Source organism: Trichosurus vulpecula, chromosome 3 (assembly GCF_011100635.1).
Source record: "Trichosurus vulpecula isolate mTriVul1 chromosome 3, mTriVul1.pri, whole genome shotgun sequence".
Lineage (NCBI taxonomy): Eukaryota > Metazoa > Chordata > Mammalia > Diprotodontia > Phalangeridae > Trichosurus > Trichosurus vulpecula.
Window position 1 is genome coordinate 48,698,748 of NC_050575.1, and position 19,847 is coordinate 48,718,594.

Sequence of the window (19,847 nt, forward strand, 5' to 3'; positions counted from 1 at the left end):
ATGGGTTATGGAGCAAGTATTTTTACAGTTTTATAGATGGAGGAAATAAGGGATTACCTGATTTACCCAGCAAGGTCGCTGAGTGAACTGATAGCAGATCTGGTACTACAGAAGTCTCTTGACTTCTCACCTAATATTTTGCCCACATAATAAACTGCTTCCCAGATTGTGCTCTATTAACTACCTTCATTAGGTCACAGGCAGATAGCAAGATAATAAGCCTCGTTTTGCATAAAATGTTTGTTTACCTTACCTGAGGGCAGGGTATGCCTTAAGATTTTTCAGATATAAAAAACAAACAGGCAGAGGCCCACACCCTTTTAATTCAAGGATTACTACCATGAAAACTTGTTCTCAAATATTCAGCCAGGTATGATTTTTCTTTTTCCCAATTTTCCCTCTTTCCAAATCCAAATTCAGCCTTGTTGAGCTCACCAGCTTCAAGTACAGCCCAGGCAAAACCCCTTACACACAGTGTTAGTAAAACTAATTTCCACCGACCCTGGTTATGGACGTCGTTCTTACTATCGATCTCCGCTGTTTCTTTGGCTTCCCCACATCATACTCATCATCGTCCAAATCCTACAGAAACACAGAAGCCAATGATATAAAAATGTTTCTTTTGCTCAAAGTCTTCATCGCGAAAAATAATACTGTAAACTGGGATTTATGCCACTATGTGGAGTGAATTCAATGCAAATTTTGAGTTTCAAGTTTCCTAGACTAGTAGGAATGTTGGAAAACACTCAGAGATCATCCATCTCTTGACAGAGAATCATGGGGAGTTTGTATGCATCATTCACAACACCAAGGCAACAGACAAATTAAATATCAGGTGATAGTGTGGTATATTAGAAAAAAACACTGGTACTGGAGTCAGCGGACCTGGGCTCAAATATTGCCTCTGTTTCCTTACTATTTGTGTGACCTTTGTCAAATCAGTTAACCTCCTTGGAACTCAGTTTCCTAATTCATAACATGAAAGACTTGGATTAGATGGCCTCTGAAAACCTTTCTGGATATTAACACATGATCCTAACATAATCAACTTAAAGAAATTTGTTATCTTAAGAAAGTCCCAAATCATGCTTATTGTGCACAACAGGAAGAATTTTCAGAGTGAATGTTAAAAGGCGACCTTCAGGGTTCAGTGCCATTTAAGAGACATGTCACTTCAAAGTTGTCTGATGATGCAAATTATTACTGATAGGATAAATGGAAAACATATGGAATTAAAAGTCTAGTCTTAGGTGAAATAAAGTTCTATTTATCCCAATGGTTGGCACGGCGATAAGTAGCTCCCATCTAGTACCAACAGCCACTAAGCTTTTCCGTTCCTTAGGATATCATGTGTGCTTCCTTAAAGGGTTAAAATGGACACTGCAGAGGTTAGAAATGTCTGTTATAATCAGAGGGAAAAAATGAGGTTCCTGAAAGACTCAAATCATACTATTTCCACTTATCAACTCGCTCCCAAGGTGTCCACATTTTCATTATTTACTAGACATTTAGAGTCAGCAAGATTGTAGAACAAAGAGCAGCAATCTTAGTTTTAGGCACTTAGTAGAAATATCTATGACCCTGGACAACTCATTTAACATTGTGGAGCCTCATTTACCTTATCGATTAAGGATATATGATTTAACTCTTAAAACTATTGTGAGAAAAATTCTTTGCAAACCTTAATTTGGAGTTAGTATCAAAGACTGCATGGTTGACAAAAATTGAAAAAAAAAAAAAAAGAGGTGAGCGAAAGAGACCTTTATGCCTTATCTGGCCTTTGGCTGATGTACAAAAGATGAAACTCAGACAAAGCTCTATTCAGTTCTTGACATATAGTAGATGTGTAGTAGACATCACAGAAATCTTGCTAAATCATATATCTAGGACTACTGTGAACTTCAGTATATATAACAAATTTCCCAAGTTTTTAAGTGAGACTTCAAAATCAATTCGCATCATTCTTGTCTATAGTAATGGTGCTCAAACATATATTGGCCAACACTTGAACTAGGTAAAAGATTCCATATAGCACCCATTTCTTCACGATTCTCCTTAGTACTGCCCTAAAAGCTCACAAGAATTAAGGGGAAACTGGTACTGTCTATAATTAGCAATGTCATAAATGAATTACTAAATTATGACAGACATGTGAAGAAAGATATTAGACTGCAATAGCTGAAGATTTTGTGATTTCACCAGTTTTGGTATTCCCTCTCCTGATATGGGTCACAACCCTTCTATACCTTATTGTCTAATTTATATGAGCTCATGTGGCTGAAAAAAATATTTGTCTCCTGGTATTCCATCTTTCAGTGATGAGCCTCTCTGGAACTAGCTAGGCTGCCCTTCAGATTACAGAGACAAAGTCTGCACCCACACTCTCCATCTCAGTTGTATGAGCTACATACAACCTGGGCTGCTCTGCTCTAGCAGAGATCTTCTCTGTGAGATTCCAAGACATCAGGAGAAGACTTGAGTTCAGGAGATAACATTTAGTATTATAGAAACATTAATGCCATAAGAAAACAGTTTCGGAACTTATGGAGAATGCCAGGATTTTATTTAAGAAAAAACACTGACTGGTCACAGAGGATGACGCGATATTCTATGCTCACTTATTTTATCTTATGTACTACTACTGCTACTCCTACTGCCTTTTACCCAAGGATCACAAGGTGTTTCATCATTATCTCATTTATCATCACAAAATCTCTACGATCATTCAAAAAATAAAGATCACATGAAAAATAAGGAGGCTAAATAAGTGAAAAATGAATTTCTAGGATTTCATCAGTAAGTTAGTGGCAGAATCATGGGCAGAATCCAATTCATTCCCCAAAATGATTACTTCCTTAGAATCTCATCTATCTACCCGAGTCAAACCCCTCAAGTGGAAAACAGGGCAAAAATTTCCAGAATTTGAGGATTACCTGAGAGGAAGACTAAGAAGGGAAAGAAGATTGGAAGTAGTCAAGATTCCTGGGCACATATGGGACAACTAATAAAAAGTACAATTTTATATCTCAAGATAAGTAATAATAATAATAATGGAAGTTGATGTTTATAAATCACTTTATAGTTTAGGAAGCACTTCTTATAAGCTAATTCTTTTGATAGTTTCTATGAAAGATAGCATTACGTCATGATCTAATCCACAGATTTTTGGCTACTCTTTTATTGTTTGCTTTTCAACATCTTGTTGCAATTAAGCAATTTGTTATGATGGAATTAATTTTCTGATACCAAATCTTTTCCATGCCAGAATATATAGCAACCTGTGGCACATCACAGGGTGAAGTACCTGTCCCTGGACAGCATCATCACTGGCTTCCTGTTCTGAAGAAAAGCTCTCATATTCTTCCTCAGAATAGTTATCTGTGAATCAAGAAAGAGAGCAATGAGTATCTGAGATTCTTCTTTAGTAAGACATATTACTGTTCACATGTGCAGTGGTTTTAAGGCTAACTTGCTAAAAGCTGTAAATACAACAAAGACTGGTATATTTCCTCAAAAACAGACCAACAGACATTATTTAACAAGACATAAAGGCTGTTTACTGAATAACATTTGTTGCACAGTGTGAACAAAGAAATTCTTTTTTTAAATTTATTTTTGATTTTTGGTTTACAACACTCAGTTCCACAAGTTTTTGAATTCCAAAATTTTCTCCCCTTCCCTCCCCTCCCTGCTTTCCCCCAAGGCGGCATGGAATCTGATATATGTTCTACATATACCTTCACGTTAAACTTATTTACACAACAGTCAAGTTGTAAAGAAGAATTATGACCAATGGAATGAATCATGAGAAAGAAGAAACAAAACCAAAAAAAAGAAGAAAAAAAAGAGAGAGCAAATAATTTGCCTCAACCTGCACTCAGATTCTTTAATTCTTTCTCCGGATGTGGATAGCTCTTTCCATCATGAGTGTTTTGGAGCTTTGAACTCTGTATTGCTGAGAAGAGCCAAGTATATCAAAGTTAGTCGTCACAGATACTGTGTGTCTGTAATCGTGTATAATGTTCTCCTGGTTCTGCTCCCCTCACTCAGCATGAGATTATGTAGGTTTTTCCAGGTTATCATGAAGTCTATCTGTTCCCCATTTCTTATAGCACAATAGTATTCCATTATATTCATATACCACAACTTGTTTAGCCACTCCCCAATGATGGGCATCCCCCTGATTTCCAATTCAAAGACATTCTTTAACAACAAAAAATCTTGCTTACAAACCAAGTGAATCTATATTCATACTTGGTGATTTCAATGTAAAAATGGGAAAAGGAGAGGCTGGTAAAATCTATGTTCGAATACATGGTTCAGTATTAAGAAAGTGGTTTGTTAAAAGCTTACTGAGAAAAGATTATTGAGAAGTCTCTCATCTATATGTAATATTTTTTTGAAAGAAGAGTCAGAAGATATTTTAAGTGGCAAATACTGACCATTACCAGAAAAAAGTACCTAGCACTTAAAGAAGCTGAAAGTTCTGAAGATCAGTAGGAAGATGAAATGAACTGTATAGATAGATCACATTTGATAACTGATTTCCTCATGTCCATGTATCTTATTTTGTGTGCTTCTATTTGTTAAATAAAGGAACCGGGAGGTTAGGGTATTTAAAAAAAAAACCAAACCAAAATTTATGTTGAAGTCCTCTAGTATGAAGGTAGGAGCTGAAGTGGAGAAAGAGACTATAAGCCAGGCACTAAACTCATTTAATTCTCAAAAAGGACAGAGAGAAAGTCAGTTTCATTAAAGTTAGATTGTATGGGAGAAGTCATGTTCAGTGAGCCTAGAAAGGTAGGTTAAAAACAGGTTATAAAAAGCATTAGGGGGGAGAGTTCTTTATTCCAATCAACTCCCATGACCTATTCCTCCTCCACTTGATCTCAGTGACAGTGATGGTTATGCACAAGTGTTACACTTTCATTATTAAGAACTCTGAAATCACATTATCTGATCATAACCACCTATATCATTCCATCTTTCCTTATACCACAGAAATTCATGAAACCCCAAGGGGGCCTATGGATAAATTTCAGAGGGACCATTAATGTACTTTTAGACATTTTAAGTACATTCCAACATAACTGTATTTAAAAACAGTATTATGAGAAAGACTCTATAGGCTTGACCAGACTTCCAAAGGGGTCTATGGCACAAAAAAGCTCTTGCTTGATGCCTTCCTCCTCCTATTGCTCATCCTCATTGTAACCTCTAATATCTATAGCTCCCAGGACTTTCTTAAGTCATCAATCCCTGTTTTGGCTACATTCATTTCCCTTTCCCATCCTAACCCGCTTAGTGAACCAATTCAACTTATCACTATCCTTTACTCTTTTAATCCTTTGTCCTACTGTCACACGTGCCTTACCAAACTCCAGTCTCAATCCATGTGCTGCTTGAGTGATGCAGGAAGTCATGTAACTATGTTGACTGGATCTACTACAAATGTCAGCAATCCTTTTATTCCTCTGTAATTGATTTTGTAACCCGCTTAACACAATTAGTGTTCTGAACCTCCTTTCTCTCCTCAAGCTTCACCCTTTTAGCAGTGGCCAATACTTCATAACTCAATGAAAAAAATGAGGGCATTTCCCTCCCTTCTCATCTTCTCTCTGTCATCAGCTTCCCCCCCCGCCCCAGCTCTTCTTCCACTCCACACTGCTGGTTGCCCTTCTTGCCATGCCAATCCTTGTAATCCTGATTTCTTTGGCTGACTGATTCCTTTCTTGATGTTTATAAACATGTTCATATCTCCCTTATCCTTTAAAAAACAAAAACAAAACAAAAATTCATTAAATCCTATCTTCCCTTACTATTACATTGTTCTACCTCCCTCTTCTCCTTCATGACTAAAACTCTTTCAAAACGCTGTTGACGTTTAATGCTGCCACTTCCTTTCTTCTGTCTTCTAAATACTGCTAATCTAGTTTCTTACCTTATAATGCAACTGAAACTACCCTCTACAAAATTACCAATGAGAGCTATCAATAAGAGGCAAAGAAACAGAGCAGTGGATAGAATGAATGTTGGACTTGGAATCAGGAACACCTGAGTCTGAAACCTGCCTGTGTGACCCTTGGCAAATCACTTGACCTCTCTCAACCTGTTTCTATCTGTAAAGTGGTGATAATAATAGCACCTATTTCTCAAGGTTGTTGTGAAGATCATAGCATCCTTACATATGTAAAATGCTTTGCAAACCTTAAAGCATTATATAAATGCTACTTTTCTCAATTGTCAAATCTAATGGCTTTTTCTCAACTCTTATCTTTCCTGACCTCTCTGAAACATTCGACATTTTTGTGTGGGTCAGAGATCATTACTCACATTGAAAATATACAGCGAATGTTCTTTGAAAAAAAAAGGCAGAAAGGAGTTTATTACTTTCTTATGAGAAAGGACACACCCTGGCATGACCCAAGATGATGCCAGCACATGTGTGCGTGTTGTATACACCTCAAAGCAAGTTATATAGACCCTAACACAGAGCTCCCCCCCCCCACCCCATTCGTTCCTCTCCCCATTGACTGGGTTTGGAGCTTACATTCTAAACGCAGAATCTTTTCCCAGCAACAGAGAACAAAGAACAAAAAGACAGGCGTGAGACTGGTATTCAGCAAAAAGGGAGTAACAGCTAGATAAACAGGACCTTGCAGGTGTCTGTCTACTGATGTAATTTCTTATCTCTACTTCCTCAGCAAAGCAGTTTCTAAAAATATAGGAGGGGTGCAGGGTTGGGGGGTGGATGATAGGAGAAGTAAGGTCTTTTCCCATGCTGAGCGGGGGCTTCACTATTTCAGTATTCTATTCAATACCATACTGAGGGGGCTTCACTATTGCAGCATTCCACTCACTTTTGAATTGACACTTTTATTGGATGCTTTTTCTTCTTTGGGTTTTCATGATATTTATCCCTCTTGGTTCTCTTCCTAACTGCTCTCCTCAGTCAACTTTGCTCATAGTCTCTAACTGCAGATGTTCCTCAAAGCTCTCTACCGTGCTCCCTACTCATTTCCTTATTTTGTTATTATTTATTAAAGATGTTATCTTTTATTCTCTATATTTTAGTGAATTTTAAGATGGTAAAAGGCAGTCAGTTGTAGAATATTACTTATTTTTAAAAAACTAATCAAACATTTATTAAATGCTTACTATATGCCAGTTACTATGCTAAGGGCTGGGGCACAAGAAAAAGCAAAAACAGCTCCTGCCTTAAGGAGCTTACAGTTATTTTTTTTTCATAATCCTTATTTATTTGCAACATTCTTATCTTTTAAAATTTTGCGTTCCAGATTCTCCCCCACCCTCCCATAGTCTCTCTCACCCCTCTAAGAAGGCAAACAATATGGTATCAATTATAACTGTGAAATCATGCAAAACATTTCCCTACTAGTCACATCACAAAAAAAAGCAAAATAAAGAAATAAAACAAGAAAATTATACTTCAATTTACACCAGAGTTCATCAATTCTCTCTCTGCAGGTCAGTATTTTTCATCATAGATCCTTTGGAGCTGTCTTGGATCACTGTATTGATCAGAATAGACAAGCTTTTCACAGTTGACCATCATTATATTATTCCTGTTACTGTGCACAATGATCACCTGCTTCTTCTCACTTCATTTTGTTCATATAGGTCTTGCCGCATTTTTTCCTGAAACCACCCCCCTCAATCATTTCTTATAGCAGAATAGTATTCCATCACAATCATATCCCACAACTTGTTCAGCCATTCCCCAACTCATGAGCATTCCATCAATTTCTAATTCTTTGGCAGCACAGAAAGAGCTGCTGTAAGTATTTTTGTATAGAAAATGTCTTTTTCCTTTTTCTTTGATCTCTTTGGGGTAAGGACCTACTAGTAGTTTTGCTGAATCAAAGGGTATATACAGTTTTGTAGAGCTTTTGGCTGTAATTCCAGACTGTTCTCCAGAATCCTCATTTCTTTATACACACTCTAACTTGGTGACTTTATCAGTACCCATGGGTTCAAATCATGTAGGTATGTAGGTATCTCCCAAATTTAACACCCTGCCCCAACCTCTCTGCTGAGCTCCAGTCCCCATGTAACTAAATGGCTCCTCAGTGCCTCAAACCAGGCATCACAAAGGCATCACAAACATAGCATGTCCAAAACAGAACTCACTTTATTTTCCCCCAACCACTCCTCTTTTAAATTTCTGCATTACTGTCATGGGTATAGCCATATTACAGTTACCTAGATTCTCCATCTCAGTGTCATTCCTGGTACCTTGGTTTATTTACTCCATGTAGTGAATCAGTTGCCCAACGTTTCTGTTTCTCCCTCCATATCTTTCATGTATGGTCCTTTCTGTTCAATGACACAGCCACCATTACCCCCATTACCTTGGGGAAGCTGGTGGCAGGGGACAAAGCGCTGGCCTCATGACAGGAAGACTTGAGTTCAAATTTGGTGTCATACACTTACTAGCTGTGTGATCCTGAGCAAGTCATTTGACTTGTTTGCCTCAGTTTCCTCATCTGTAAAATAGGGATGATAATAATAGCACCTATATCTTAGGGTTTTTGTAAGGATCAAATAAGATAATAAAGCACTCATCACAGTGCCTGGCACATAGTAAGGGCTATATAAATATTAGTTATTATTAACTGCCTCTAATACAGATTACTGCTAATACTTCTAATTGGCTTCTCTGCCCTCAGTCTCTCTCCACTCCAATCTATCCTCCACACAGCTGGTAAACTGATTTTCCTAAAGCACAGGTCTGATCATAACACCCTACCTCAGTCCCTTAATAAACTCTACTGGCTCCTTATTATCTAAGATCAGACTTTAAAATCATCTGTTGGATATCTGAATGACATCACAACCTGGCCTTTTTTAATCTTTACAATCTTCTTATACATTACATAGGCCAAGTTGACCTACTTATTGATCCTCACATACAGCACTCTATTTCTCAACATGGGTTTCCATTTACATATCCGTCTGGGTCAAGCAAAAGCTCATTCTACAAAACAAACAAACAAAAAAAAAAAAACAACTCAGGAGCCTTGAGTTGATCCAAAATACTACAGGACAGGGATGTCCTGGTATAGTACCAGGAAGTGTGTCAGGAAATACCAATAACTTGTCACCATATTCACCAACCTAGGCAGCAGCAAGGGGTAAAGTCCTAGCAGAGGGAGAGAAAATCTGTTTCAATCTTCTCATAGGATCAAAGGTTCATAGATCTAGAGCTGAAAGAAAATTCAGATACCAACTAGAACAATTTTCTTATTTTAAATATGAGGAAACTGAGTCCCAGAGAAGCCAACTGATTTACCCAAACTAACATAGCTATTAAGCTTCCAATATTTTGACTCCAAACCCAAAGATCTTCTGATTCTACTAAGCAGTCTCTAACTTTCAAAAGTGCTCTGCAGTTTCTGATGTTGGTGAATGTCTCCTAGATACTATCTCCTCCTTGGCTTTCGTGACACTGTTTTTCCTCATCTGTCAAGACTATTCCTCTCAGTCTCCTAGGCTCTTCTATTGCCCAACAGACTATCTTAGATCCTCTCACTTCTTTTTTTTTTGTTCCATAAATTAACCCATTTATTGTTGGACTATGGGCTACAGATATTTGATAAGAAGATTTTTCTTGTCTTTCAATTCTTTTAGTCTTCTGATGGCAGATTGACTGCGACTGCAGAGGTGGTATGGTAGGTCCATGCACCATCAACTACTGCTTTGATACAGGATCCACAAGGCCAGATACCCACAGCCCATCTCTTCATTTTGGTCTTGCCACAGAAGGAGCAGGTATATTTGGCATGCTGGCTAATTTCAATTTTCTTCACTATTTTTCTGAGGGATGTACCATAATGTGTTCCATATTTACCAACATTTTCAACCTTCTTTGTACATTTAGCCATGTTGCCAGATGCAGGGCTGGAGCTTGGAGAGGGATCGTCTCACTTCTTTCTCACTGTATTTTCTCTTAGTGATCTCAACAGTTGTGATGCTTTCAACTGCCATCCAAATCTATACACGAATTGCTTGAATGGTACTACCTGGCTGTTGGGTGGCCATTTCTAATCTAGCATGTCTAAAGCAGAACTCATCTTCCCCTCTAAACTCATCCCTCTTCTAAACTGTGTTATTTCTATTAATGTTACAACTATCTTCACAGCCATCCAGATATACAATCTTGGATTCAGCCTTTCCTCTCTCAACCTCCCCAATCAGTTGTTATGTCAATTTTTCCTCCACAATATCTCTGGTACTTATTTCTTCCTTAAACACATGGCTATCACCCTCATTTATGCCCTTGCCGATCCCTGCCTTGGACTACTGCAAAAACCCCATCGTCATTATTAATAAATTTGTACTGCTATACTTAGTTTCTATATCATTTATATTTCCAAATATGTCCCTTCTCTCAGGAAAAAAAAACTATCTTTGATTATAAATCTTTAAAAGGAGAGAGAGGAAAGGGAGCTCGGACGCAGAGCAGATATTGGATTTAGCCCGGAGTCAGGAAGATCTGAATTCAAATCTGGCCTTAGACACTTATTGCTGTGTGACTGTGGGCAAGTCACTTAACTTCTTTTTGCTTCAGTTTCCTCATCAGTAAAATGGGAATAATAATAACATCTGCCTCCTAGGTTTGCTGTGAGGATCAAATGAGATAGTGCTGTAAAGTCCTTAGCTCAGTGCCTGGCACATAGTAAGTGTTATATAAATGCTATTATTATTTTTATTATTAATCAACTAGTCAAGTCTGACATAATATGTAGTATTGTACACTCACATCCCCCTACCTCTGCAAAAAGGGGAAAGAAGAGCATTCTCTTATCTTTTCTTTGGGGCCACAACTTATCATTTTAATAAGCATAATATTTTGTTTGTTCTGCTGCTGTTCTTTCCATTTCCATTATTGTAGCCATTGTATTCACTGTTTTCCTGGTTCTACTTGCTTTAATTTCTAATCATTCATATATATCTCTCCCATATTCTTGCTTTCTTATGGCATATTAATGTTTTATTATGTTTATATATCACAGAACAATCTGTTAATTTGTCTACCTGCTTCCAGCCTCTCCTCTCTCAAATCCATCTTCCACGCAGCTGCCAAAATAATTCTCCTAAAGCAAAAGTCTGACCATATAATACTATTTCTCCTGGACAAGAAACTTTATTAACTCCAAACTCCTTCTGGGAGAGAAGACAAACCTCTCAGAATTGAGAGAAATGGTTATTTCTCTCTCATATTAATAGCCAATTACTAAAATTGGGGAGACCCAAGCTTTTGTTTTTCCTGTCTTATTTCTTTGCCCAATCTCACAAGGACAGGGTTGATGGAAAAAAGGATTAACATTCTTTTCATTCTGGGTATTACTATTCCATACCCAATTAGCTCAGGTTTGGGTGGAGAATATATAGATTCTTTTGCCTAGATTGCCCAACGCTAGGAGAGGTCCGAGTATAGGGATGTCACTCTTGGTCCATTATTGCAGTAGGCTTACTTCCCTTTGTAAAGTGTACCAAGTCCACCTCTGATTAATTATTAACCAATCAGAATTAATTGCCATCATCAGGAGCACCCCTTTTTCCAAGGGCATATAAGCTGTGAGCCTGCTGCTATGATGGTCTTTGGCATTTGAGAGTGCCACTAGACTTCCTTTTATTAAAATGTTTAATAAAGTGACTAATTACCCAGGAATTATCTTTCTTGAACTTTTTAAACATCACGGTTAGATATTTACAGTCTTTAATAGTTTGGTGATAGCTTACCTTTTCAGATTTATTTGACATTGCTCCCCTTCAAGCACTCAATGCTCCACCCAAATTATATTACTTACTGAACTTGGCATTTGCTCTCCAGCCTCCAGGTGGTGCTGGCTCCTTCCCTGCTGCCTAAAAATACACCCATCTCTTCTCCATTCTTTAAAACAACAGCAACAATAACAACAATTCAATTGATCAGATAATTATCACCCTATGTTTATCCTGCTGGTCATGGCCAAACCCTATGAGAAAGCCATCTACCTTTGGTGCCTCCAAGTTCTCTTCTCTCATGCTTTTCGAAACTCTAAACTCCCAGGAACCTAGACTTTATTAAACTAAAATTCCTCTCTTCAAAGTTATCAATAATCTCTCAATTGCCAGATCTAATGTACTTGTTTCTCAAACTTCATCTTCCTTGACTGTATCACCTGATACTGTAGATCACCTCCCCTCTAAGTTTTCACAGTCGTTTTCTTCTGGTTCTTCTCCTTCCTGTCTGACTACTCCTCAGTATCCTTTGCTGTATCTCCAACCAGCTTATGATTAATAACTGTAGGTGTCCCTCACAGCTCTGTCCTAGGCTCTCTTCTGGGTTCCCTCTATCACCTTTGTCATCAGCTCTCATATGTTTAATTGTCATCTCTAAGGAGATGATAATCAAATTTATATATCAAACCATAATCTCTTTCCTGAGGTCCAGTCCCACATCACCAAATGCTTTTCTGGACATGTTGAAATAGATGTCCTATATAGGCATCTCAAACTCAATATGACCAAAACACAAGTCCCCTCCCCTCCCAAACTCTCTTATTACTGCTGAAGTGACAACAGTCTTCCTAGTCACCCAGGGCCTAAATTTAGGCACTCAATTCCTCATTTTCACTCATCCTATATATGCCACCCATACGTTCTATCTGTTGCCAAACCTTCCATTTTTACCTTTTACCTTTATATCATGTCTGTCTGTCTGTCTGTCTCTCTCTGTCTCTCTCTCTGTCTCTCTCATATACGCCACTAATAGCCATCAATCTAATACAAGCCCTCACCACCTCTAGCCTGGACTACTTGCAACAGCCTTCAAATTCTCTTCCTTGCCTCTCTCTTTCCACTCCAATCAATCCTCCATTTATCTGCCAAAGTGAATTTCCTAATTATTGACCATGTTACTCTCTACTCAAAAAGTCCACTGGCACTCCCTATTACCTAAAGGTAAATAAAATATTGGTACTTAAAGTCTTTTAAACCTGTCTTCTCACTTTCCAAACTTCTTACACTTGACTCCTCTATGTGAACTTCCAGCTTTACTTACCTACTCGTTCATGCTACTCTTACCTTCCAACTGGGTGCTTTTGTACTGACTGTCATATCAGGAATATTGCTGCCCTTTTTTCCCCACCCCACCCTCCAATTCTAGCTTCCCTGGGTTCTTTCAAGACTCAGCTTAAATCACACCTTTTTATAGTTGACCTTTTCAGACTTATTTGATGTTACTCCTCTTCAAGCACTTAATGCTCTATCCAAATTGTTCTAGTTATTGAACTTTGCATCTGAACAGGACTTTCCCACTTCTAGAGTATTTCCTCTGAGACTGCTTTCCATTTATACAGTATATATTTTGTATATACATAGCTGTTTGGATGTTGTCTCTCTCAAACGAGAGCTTCTGGAGAACAGGACCTGTGTAAACATTAAATAAATGCTAGTTCACTGACTCTTTTCTGATTAATTCAATAAAGGCATTCTCCACAGTAGCTGTTCCATATGATAGATTTAGAATTGGAAAAGACTTTAGAAGCCAAGCAGACCAAAGACCTCATTTTATAAATGATGAAACCGAGGCACAGAGAACTTTTGACTTTTCTAGGACCACAGAGGAAATGTCTGAGGTGAGATCTTAATCCAGAGATAACTCCAAGTCCAGTTCCTTCTCCACTACATCATTCTGCTACAACTTTCTCTTTTCAAGTCACCTCAACCACTTTCTCTCCATACTCTCTCAGAAGAGAGAGAAAATGGAGGTTGGTTGAGAAAAACAGAAGTCCTCCACAAAGAGTTCTCTTATTCTTCATTCCACACCTCAAACCAATCTTTTGTCATTCATTCTCTTTGCTCCACATTCTTTTTTTCTTTCTCTTTTAAAAAAATTATTTTTAGTTTTCAACATTCACATCCATAAGCTTTTGAGTTTTCAATTTTCTCCCCTTCCCTTTTCTCCCCCCTCCCCAAGATGACATGCAATCTGATATAGGTTCTATATATACATTCATATTAAACATATTTTCACATTAGTCAAGTTGTAAAGAAGTATTAGAACCAATGGGAGGAACCACAAGAAAAAAGAAACAAAACGACAAAAGAAAAAAAGAAAATAGAATGCTTTGGATATAGACAGCATTTTCCATCATGAGTCTTTTGGAGTTGTCTTAGATCCCTGCATTGTTGAGAAGAACCAAGTCTATGAAAATTAGTTATCACACAAACGCAGCTGTTACTGTGCGCAATGTTCTTCTGGTTCTGTTCACTTCATTCAGCATCAGTTCATATATGTCTTTCCAGGTTTTTCTGAAGTCTGCCTGCTCATCATTTCTTATAGAACAGTAGTATTCCATTGCATTCATATACCACAACTTGTTCAGTCATTCCCCAATTGATGGGCATGCTCCACATTCTGAAGGCTCCTTGCCAAAACCAACCCCAGTACTTTTTAAATCTTTTCTCCTTATCTTCACATCAAAACCTCTTAATGTAATCCCTTATTCTTTCCCTGAATCTTTGATGAAATGATCTTTGACCTTTCTCAAAAAGGCCAAATATTCTACAAGAGTCTTTGAGACTATCCATACCTCCTGTCTCCAGCAGTCTGCCCACCTCAGGCAACTTTTCCTCCTTAATCTTTACTATCTATCTTCCTATCTACTGGTTCCTTTCTTGCTGCCTACAAGTGTATTCAATTTTCTTTTCTTTTCTAGTGGAAGCTCCTCATTTTATTATCATTTTGTTTGTTCTAAAAATAAACACACCTAAAAAGAGCATTTCCTATACTCCACAGAACATAAAAAAAGGACTGTATATGAAGCTGCAAGTCTTCATTTCATACCATTTGCTTTTTTTTAAGTATAAATAAATTCCACACATTACTTTCAAAACTATTTTACCTTTTTGTGCTTACTTCTGAACTTCTCGTTCTCCTCGGCACATTTTAAAAATATATTCCAAAGGCCCTTTTCTTTTGCGTTACTATTACTGACCCCCCACTTTCCTCCCTGACCTTCCCTCCAACTGAAAGCTAAGGGTAAGGAAAAAAAAAACTTTCATGACAAATAAACATAGACAAGAGAAATGAATCAATGTAGTAGCCATGGGCAAAAGGGTGTATCTTTCTGCACCGAGTCTATCACATCTCTGTCTGGAGATATGTGATGCGCTTCACTATAGGGACGGCCATCACTTTTTAAAAGTCTTTCAGAATCCTCTTCCTGTTGTCATTGTCTACATTGTTCTGGTTCTGCTTATTTCATTCTGTATCAGTTCATACTTCTCAGGAGCTGCTCTCTTAACTTCTTACGGTGGAATAATACGCCACAATAATCACAGAACACATTTTTTAGCCATTCCCCAGTTCATGAGCGCTCCTTTGAATTCTAATTCTTTTATTTTTTTTACTTTTTAATTTCCCCTACAAGGATCAGGGCATTCATTTTGCCTTCAACTATTTCCTTCTGCATGTTATTGTCCTTCTTAACCCCCTTTCCCTGTTCTCACTTGTTTTCCTATTGAGTCCTATGCATTTCTACAATGAATTGTGTATGCATGTATGTGGCTATCTGCGTATGTGTATGTTCAACTCCTGTGTCTAGTTTACATAAAATTGAGGATCTTCTAATGCATGCTTCCTCCATCCCTTTCTTTATGCTTGTACTCTCTTATGCAATCCAGTTATGAGATATAGTAAGTTCCATACCTTTCCTCTTTTCTACAAATTGAATAGTCATTTTAGCCTCCCTTCTCCTTCTCAGCACTCTACCCACTGTGTCACCTAGTTGACTTTAAAAAATTGGAAATTAAAAGTCATATGAGGGGGCACAGTCAAGACAGCAGTGACAAGAAGCAGTACAGTTTAGCGTATCACCACAAAACTCCTCCAAACAGATCTAGAAAATGCACCAGACAGAATCTTAGTGGGAAAATCCAGAAAAATCAAAGTGAATCACTTTTCTAGTCTACGTCATAATAAAGAGAAAGACAAAGAGGTCCGTGAACACTGGGAACATGGTTGGGCCAAGAGCACACCACAATAAAAGTACTACAATCCCCAGAAGAGAGTCTATGGCTCAGGGTAAGGACCATACCAAGGCACTACCAGACCCGTATAAGGTACTGAAAAAGGGACAGTTGCACACTGGAAGCTGTGTTGCCCACTACTCAGTTCTGGATCACAATGGGTAATTTTTCAGCCCAAGATGACAAACTTGCCTCACAGACATGTAACCAGGGCAGGAACAGTGGAACAGAGGTGATTCAACACCTCTTCACTAACCACAGAAGATCAAGAATTCAAACTACTGGCTCAGAATCAAGGTGGCATCAAGCTAGGGGACATGGAATCAGGGCAGGCCTACAATTTTTATCATTCTGAACTTGCAGAACCTTCCAGTTTGCCGACATGGGATGTAGACAACAATGTATCCTAGAGCTTCACTTAGGGGCAATTCTACAGTTGTACTGCCTAGAACCAAACCTGAACAGAGAGCCTAGAAATGTTTGGGAGGACAGGGATCAGATCATGCTTTCAACTGGATTACTCAGTAGATACTTAAGACTTACAGATTCCTGGCTTGAGCTATAGCTACGAACTGTGAAAGATACAGCACTCAAACCCTTGAGAACACAGTGACAAGACTGTGAACAGTATAGACCAGGCCAATAGAAGGACCTGGCAATGCTGCCAGAAGTGCAGAGTCATGCTTCACATGGAAATCACATTTAATTTCAACAGGGACACAGGAGACAATTGGGGGAAGGAGCAGGACTAAAAGGGAAGGTAGATTCAAAGACGGGCTCATTATGATAAAAATATAGGCAATATCTGTTATAAGTCAAAGTGGTGCAGTGGATAGAGCACTGTATTTGGAATTAGAAGATGCGACTTAAAATCTGACCTCACAAACTTAACTAGTTGAGTGACCCTGGGCAAGTCATGCAAACTCTAACTGCCTCAGTTTCCTCATATGTAAAATGGGAATAATATTAGGATTTACCTCCTTAGGATTAATTGTGAGAATAAAATGAGATAATATTTTAAGGTGCTTTGTAAACCTTTCAAGTACCTTACAGACTCTAGTTATTATTATTATAAACTCTAAACTCCTAGTAAGGAATGTGAAAAGGGGTTTAAAAGAAATGGCAACAATGTGTGACTGGGGTATGGATGAGGGGAAAAGAAGGTGGGACAGTGAAGCAGAAGTTGACTGCATCAAGCAAAGAACATCAGTACTGAGGCAAATTCTTTTTCCTTTATTACTCTCTTCTTTGTAAAGAGGGAGTGTATAGGAAAGAAAAAGTATTAGAAAATAGGATGGAAGGAAATACAAAATTAATAGACATAACTATGAATGTAAATGGGATGAATCTATAAAATGAGAGAAGAGAAGAATGGATTAGAAAGTATAATCCAAGAATATGTTGTTTCCAAGAAACATTTGAAACTTGAAAATTCTGAGTCAAAATCTATTTTGCCTCAGCGGAACTCAAAAAAGCAGACACTGCAATCATGATCACTAAGAAGGCAACAGCAAAAACAGCTCTGATTTAGAGTGATAAACTACCTTCTACTGAAAAGTACCAGAAAGAATGCATTAATATCAATACTTAACATACATGCTTTGAATGGCACAGTACTTAAATACTTAAGGAGAAGTTTAATGAGTTACAGGGAGAAATAAAAAGTGAAACTATAACAGGCAGTTTTCAGAGGAAGAAATTAAAGGTATCTATAGGCATATTAAAAAAATGCTCTAAATCACTATTATTTAGAGAAATGTAAATCAAAACTACTCTTAGGTATCCAATCTCTCCTGTCAGATTGGCTAACATGACAAAACGGGAAAATGATGAATGCTGGAGAGGATGTGGGAAAACTGGAACACTGTAACATTGCTGGTGGAGTTGTGAACGAATCCAGCTATTCTAGAGTGCAATTTGGAACTATGCCCAAAGGGCTATAAAAATGTGCATACTCTTTGACCCAGCAATACAATTTATAGGGCTGTGTACCAAAGAGATCATACAAGGGGAACAAGGACCCATATATACAAAAATATTTATAGGAGCTTTTTCTGGTAGCAAAGAATTGGAAATCAAGGGGATACCCCTCAATTGGGGAATGGCTAAACAAGTTATTGTACATGAATGTAATGGAATACTATTGTGCTATAACAAATGGGGAAGAAAAAGACTTCACAATAACCTGGAAAGACCTACATGATATGATGCTGAGTGAGGGGAGCAGAACCAGGAGAACATTGTACACAACCACAAACATATTGCTTCTGTGATGACTAATTTTGATAGACTTGGATCTTCTCAGCAATACAAGGTTCAAGGACAGCTCCAAAGGACACATGATGGAAAGAGTTATCTACATCCAGAGAAAGAACTACGCAGTCTGAATGCAGATTGAGGCACACTATTTGCTCTCTCTTTTTTTCTCTTCTATTTTGGTCTGGTTTCCTCATGATTCATTCTATTGGTTATAATTCTTCTTTACAACTTGACTATTGTGTAAATAAGTTTAATGCGAAGCTATACATAGAACATATACTGGATTCCTTGTGATCTTGGTGGAAAAGGAGGAGGGGAAGAAACTTTAGAACTCAAAAACTTGTGGAACTGAGTGCTGTAAAGCAAAAATAAAAAATCTAAAATTTTTTTTAAAAAGTTAAAGTATAACAGTGTGGGCTCTTAATGTACCCCTAAAGTATAACAGTGTGGGCTCTCAATGTACCCCTTTAAGGACCAAACAAAACTAACCAAAAACGTTTGGAAATAAAAGCTTAGGAACCTGAATAGAAGTTTAGAAAAGTTAGATATGATGCCTCTCTGGTGCTTACTAAATGGGAATATAGAGGAATATGCATATTTCTCTGCTATGAATGGCACATTTTAAAAAAGTGACTAAACAAAGGGAAAAACATCCTCACCAGAAAATGCAGAAATGTTAAACACACTTTACTTAACAAAATGCAATAAAAAGGAAATTCAACAAGACATTTTTGAAGAAAGGATTAAAAATTAATTGGAGGCTAAATAATGCTAAAGTAATGGTGGATCAAAAAACAAAATAGAGAAATGAGATAATTTTTATAACAATAATGATAACAATGAAACAACATTCCAAAAATTTTTTGCCAACAAAACAGTTCTCAGGGAAAATTTATAGTTTTAAATACTTTAATCAAAAAAAAAAATTTTTTTTAGAGAGATTAGAGCAAAGAATGGGGACTGTAAATTTTAAAAAAAACCTAGAAATTCAAGAGTTAAAAAAACCAACAACAATCAAATAAATACAAAAATAGGGATTGTGGAAAATAAAAAAATAAACAAAATTTACATAAAAAATTAAAGTAAAAACTAGTTTTTTTAAAAAAAAACTATATATGGGTGTATATGTATCTCTATACAGATATGTACATTATTAAACTTTTGAAAAAGGAAAACCAAATAACCAGTATTAAAAATGAAAAAAGGTAATTTCACAACAAAGAGGGAAAAAACGCAATTGTTAGGAATTAAAAGTCCTAGGCCAAGTCTCATTTGGTCATAGTTTGGGCCCTGACTGGCTCAGAGTGAATAGAAATAGCAATTGTTTCTATTTTGGCCAGAAACCCTGAAGGCCTTCCCTACCACATTGATTTTTTTTTTGACTAGGTAAAAGAGATCATTCTTTGCCTCATTTTTTCTTATCCAATCACCGAAAGGGCTTTGTCAAAGACCTTGGCTTGTATTGGTCCTTTGTTCTCGAAGAAGACAATGAAATCATCGAAATGATGACATGACTTACAGTTGACTCTGATTTAAGCGAGAGAGGG

The 19,847-nt window shown here is 37.4% G+C and overlaps 1 protein-coding gene across 1 annotated transcript in view; it reads right to left on the minus strand.

The window, feature by feature from the left end:
- Positions 1–19,847, minus strand: part of PACS2 (phosphofurin acidic cluster sorting protein 2) — a 348,311-nt gene that overhangs the window by 150,380 nt on the left and 178,084 nt on the right. Inside the window, exons 6-7 of the mRNA XM_036750543.1 lie at positions 3,305–3,378; positions 502–582 (exon numbers count right to left, since the gene is read on the minus strand). Of these exons, the coding sequence (XP_036606438.1) occupies positions 502–582; positions 3,305–3,378 (155 nt within the window). The remainder of the gene's footprint in view (positions 1–501; positions 583–3,304; positions 3,379–19,847) is intronic.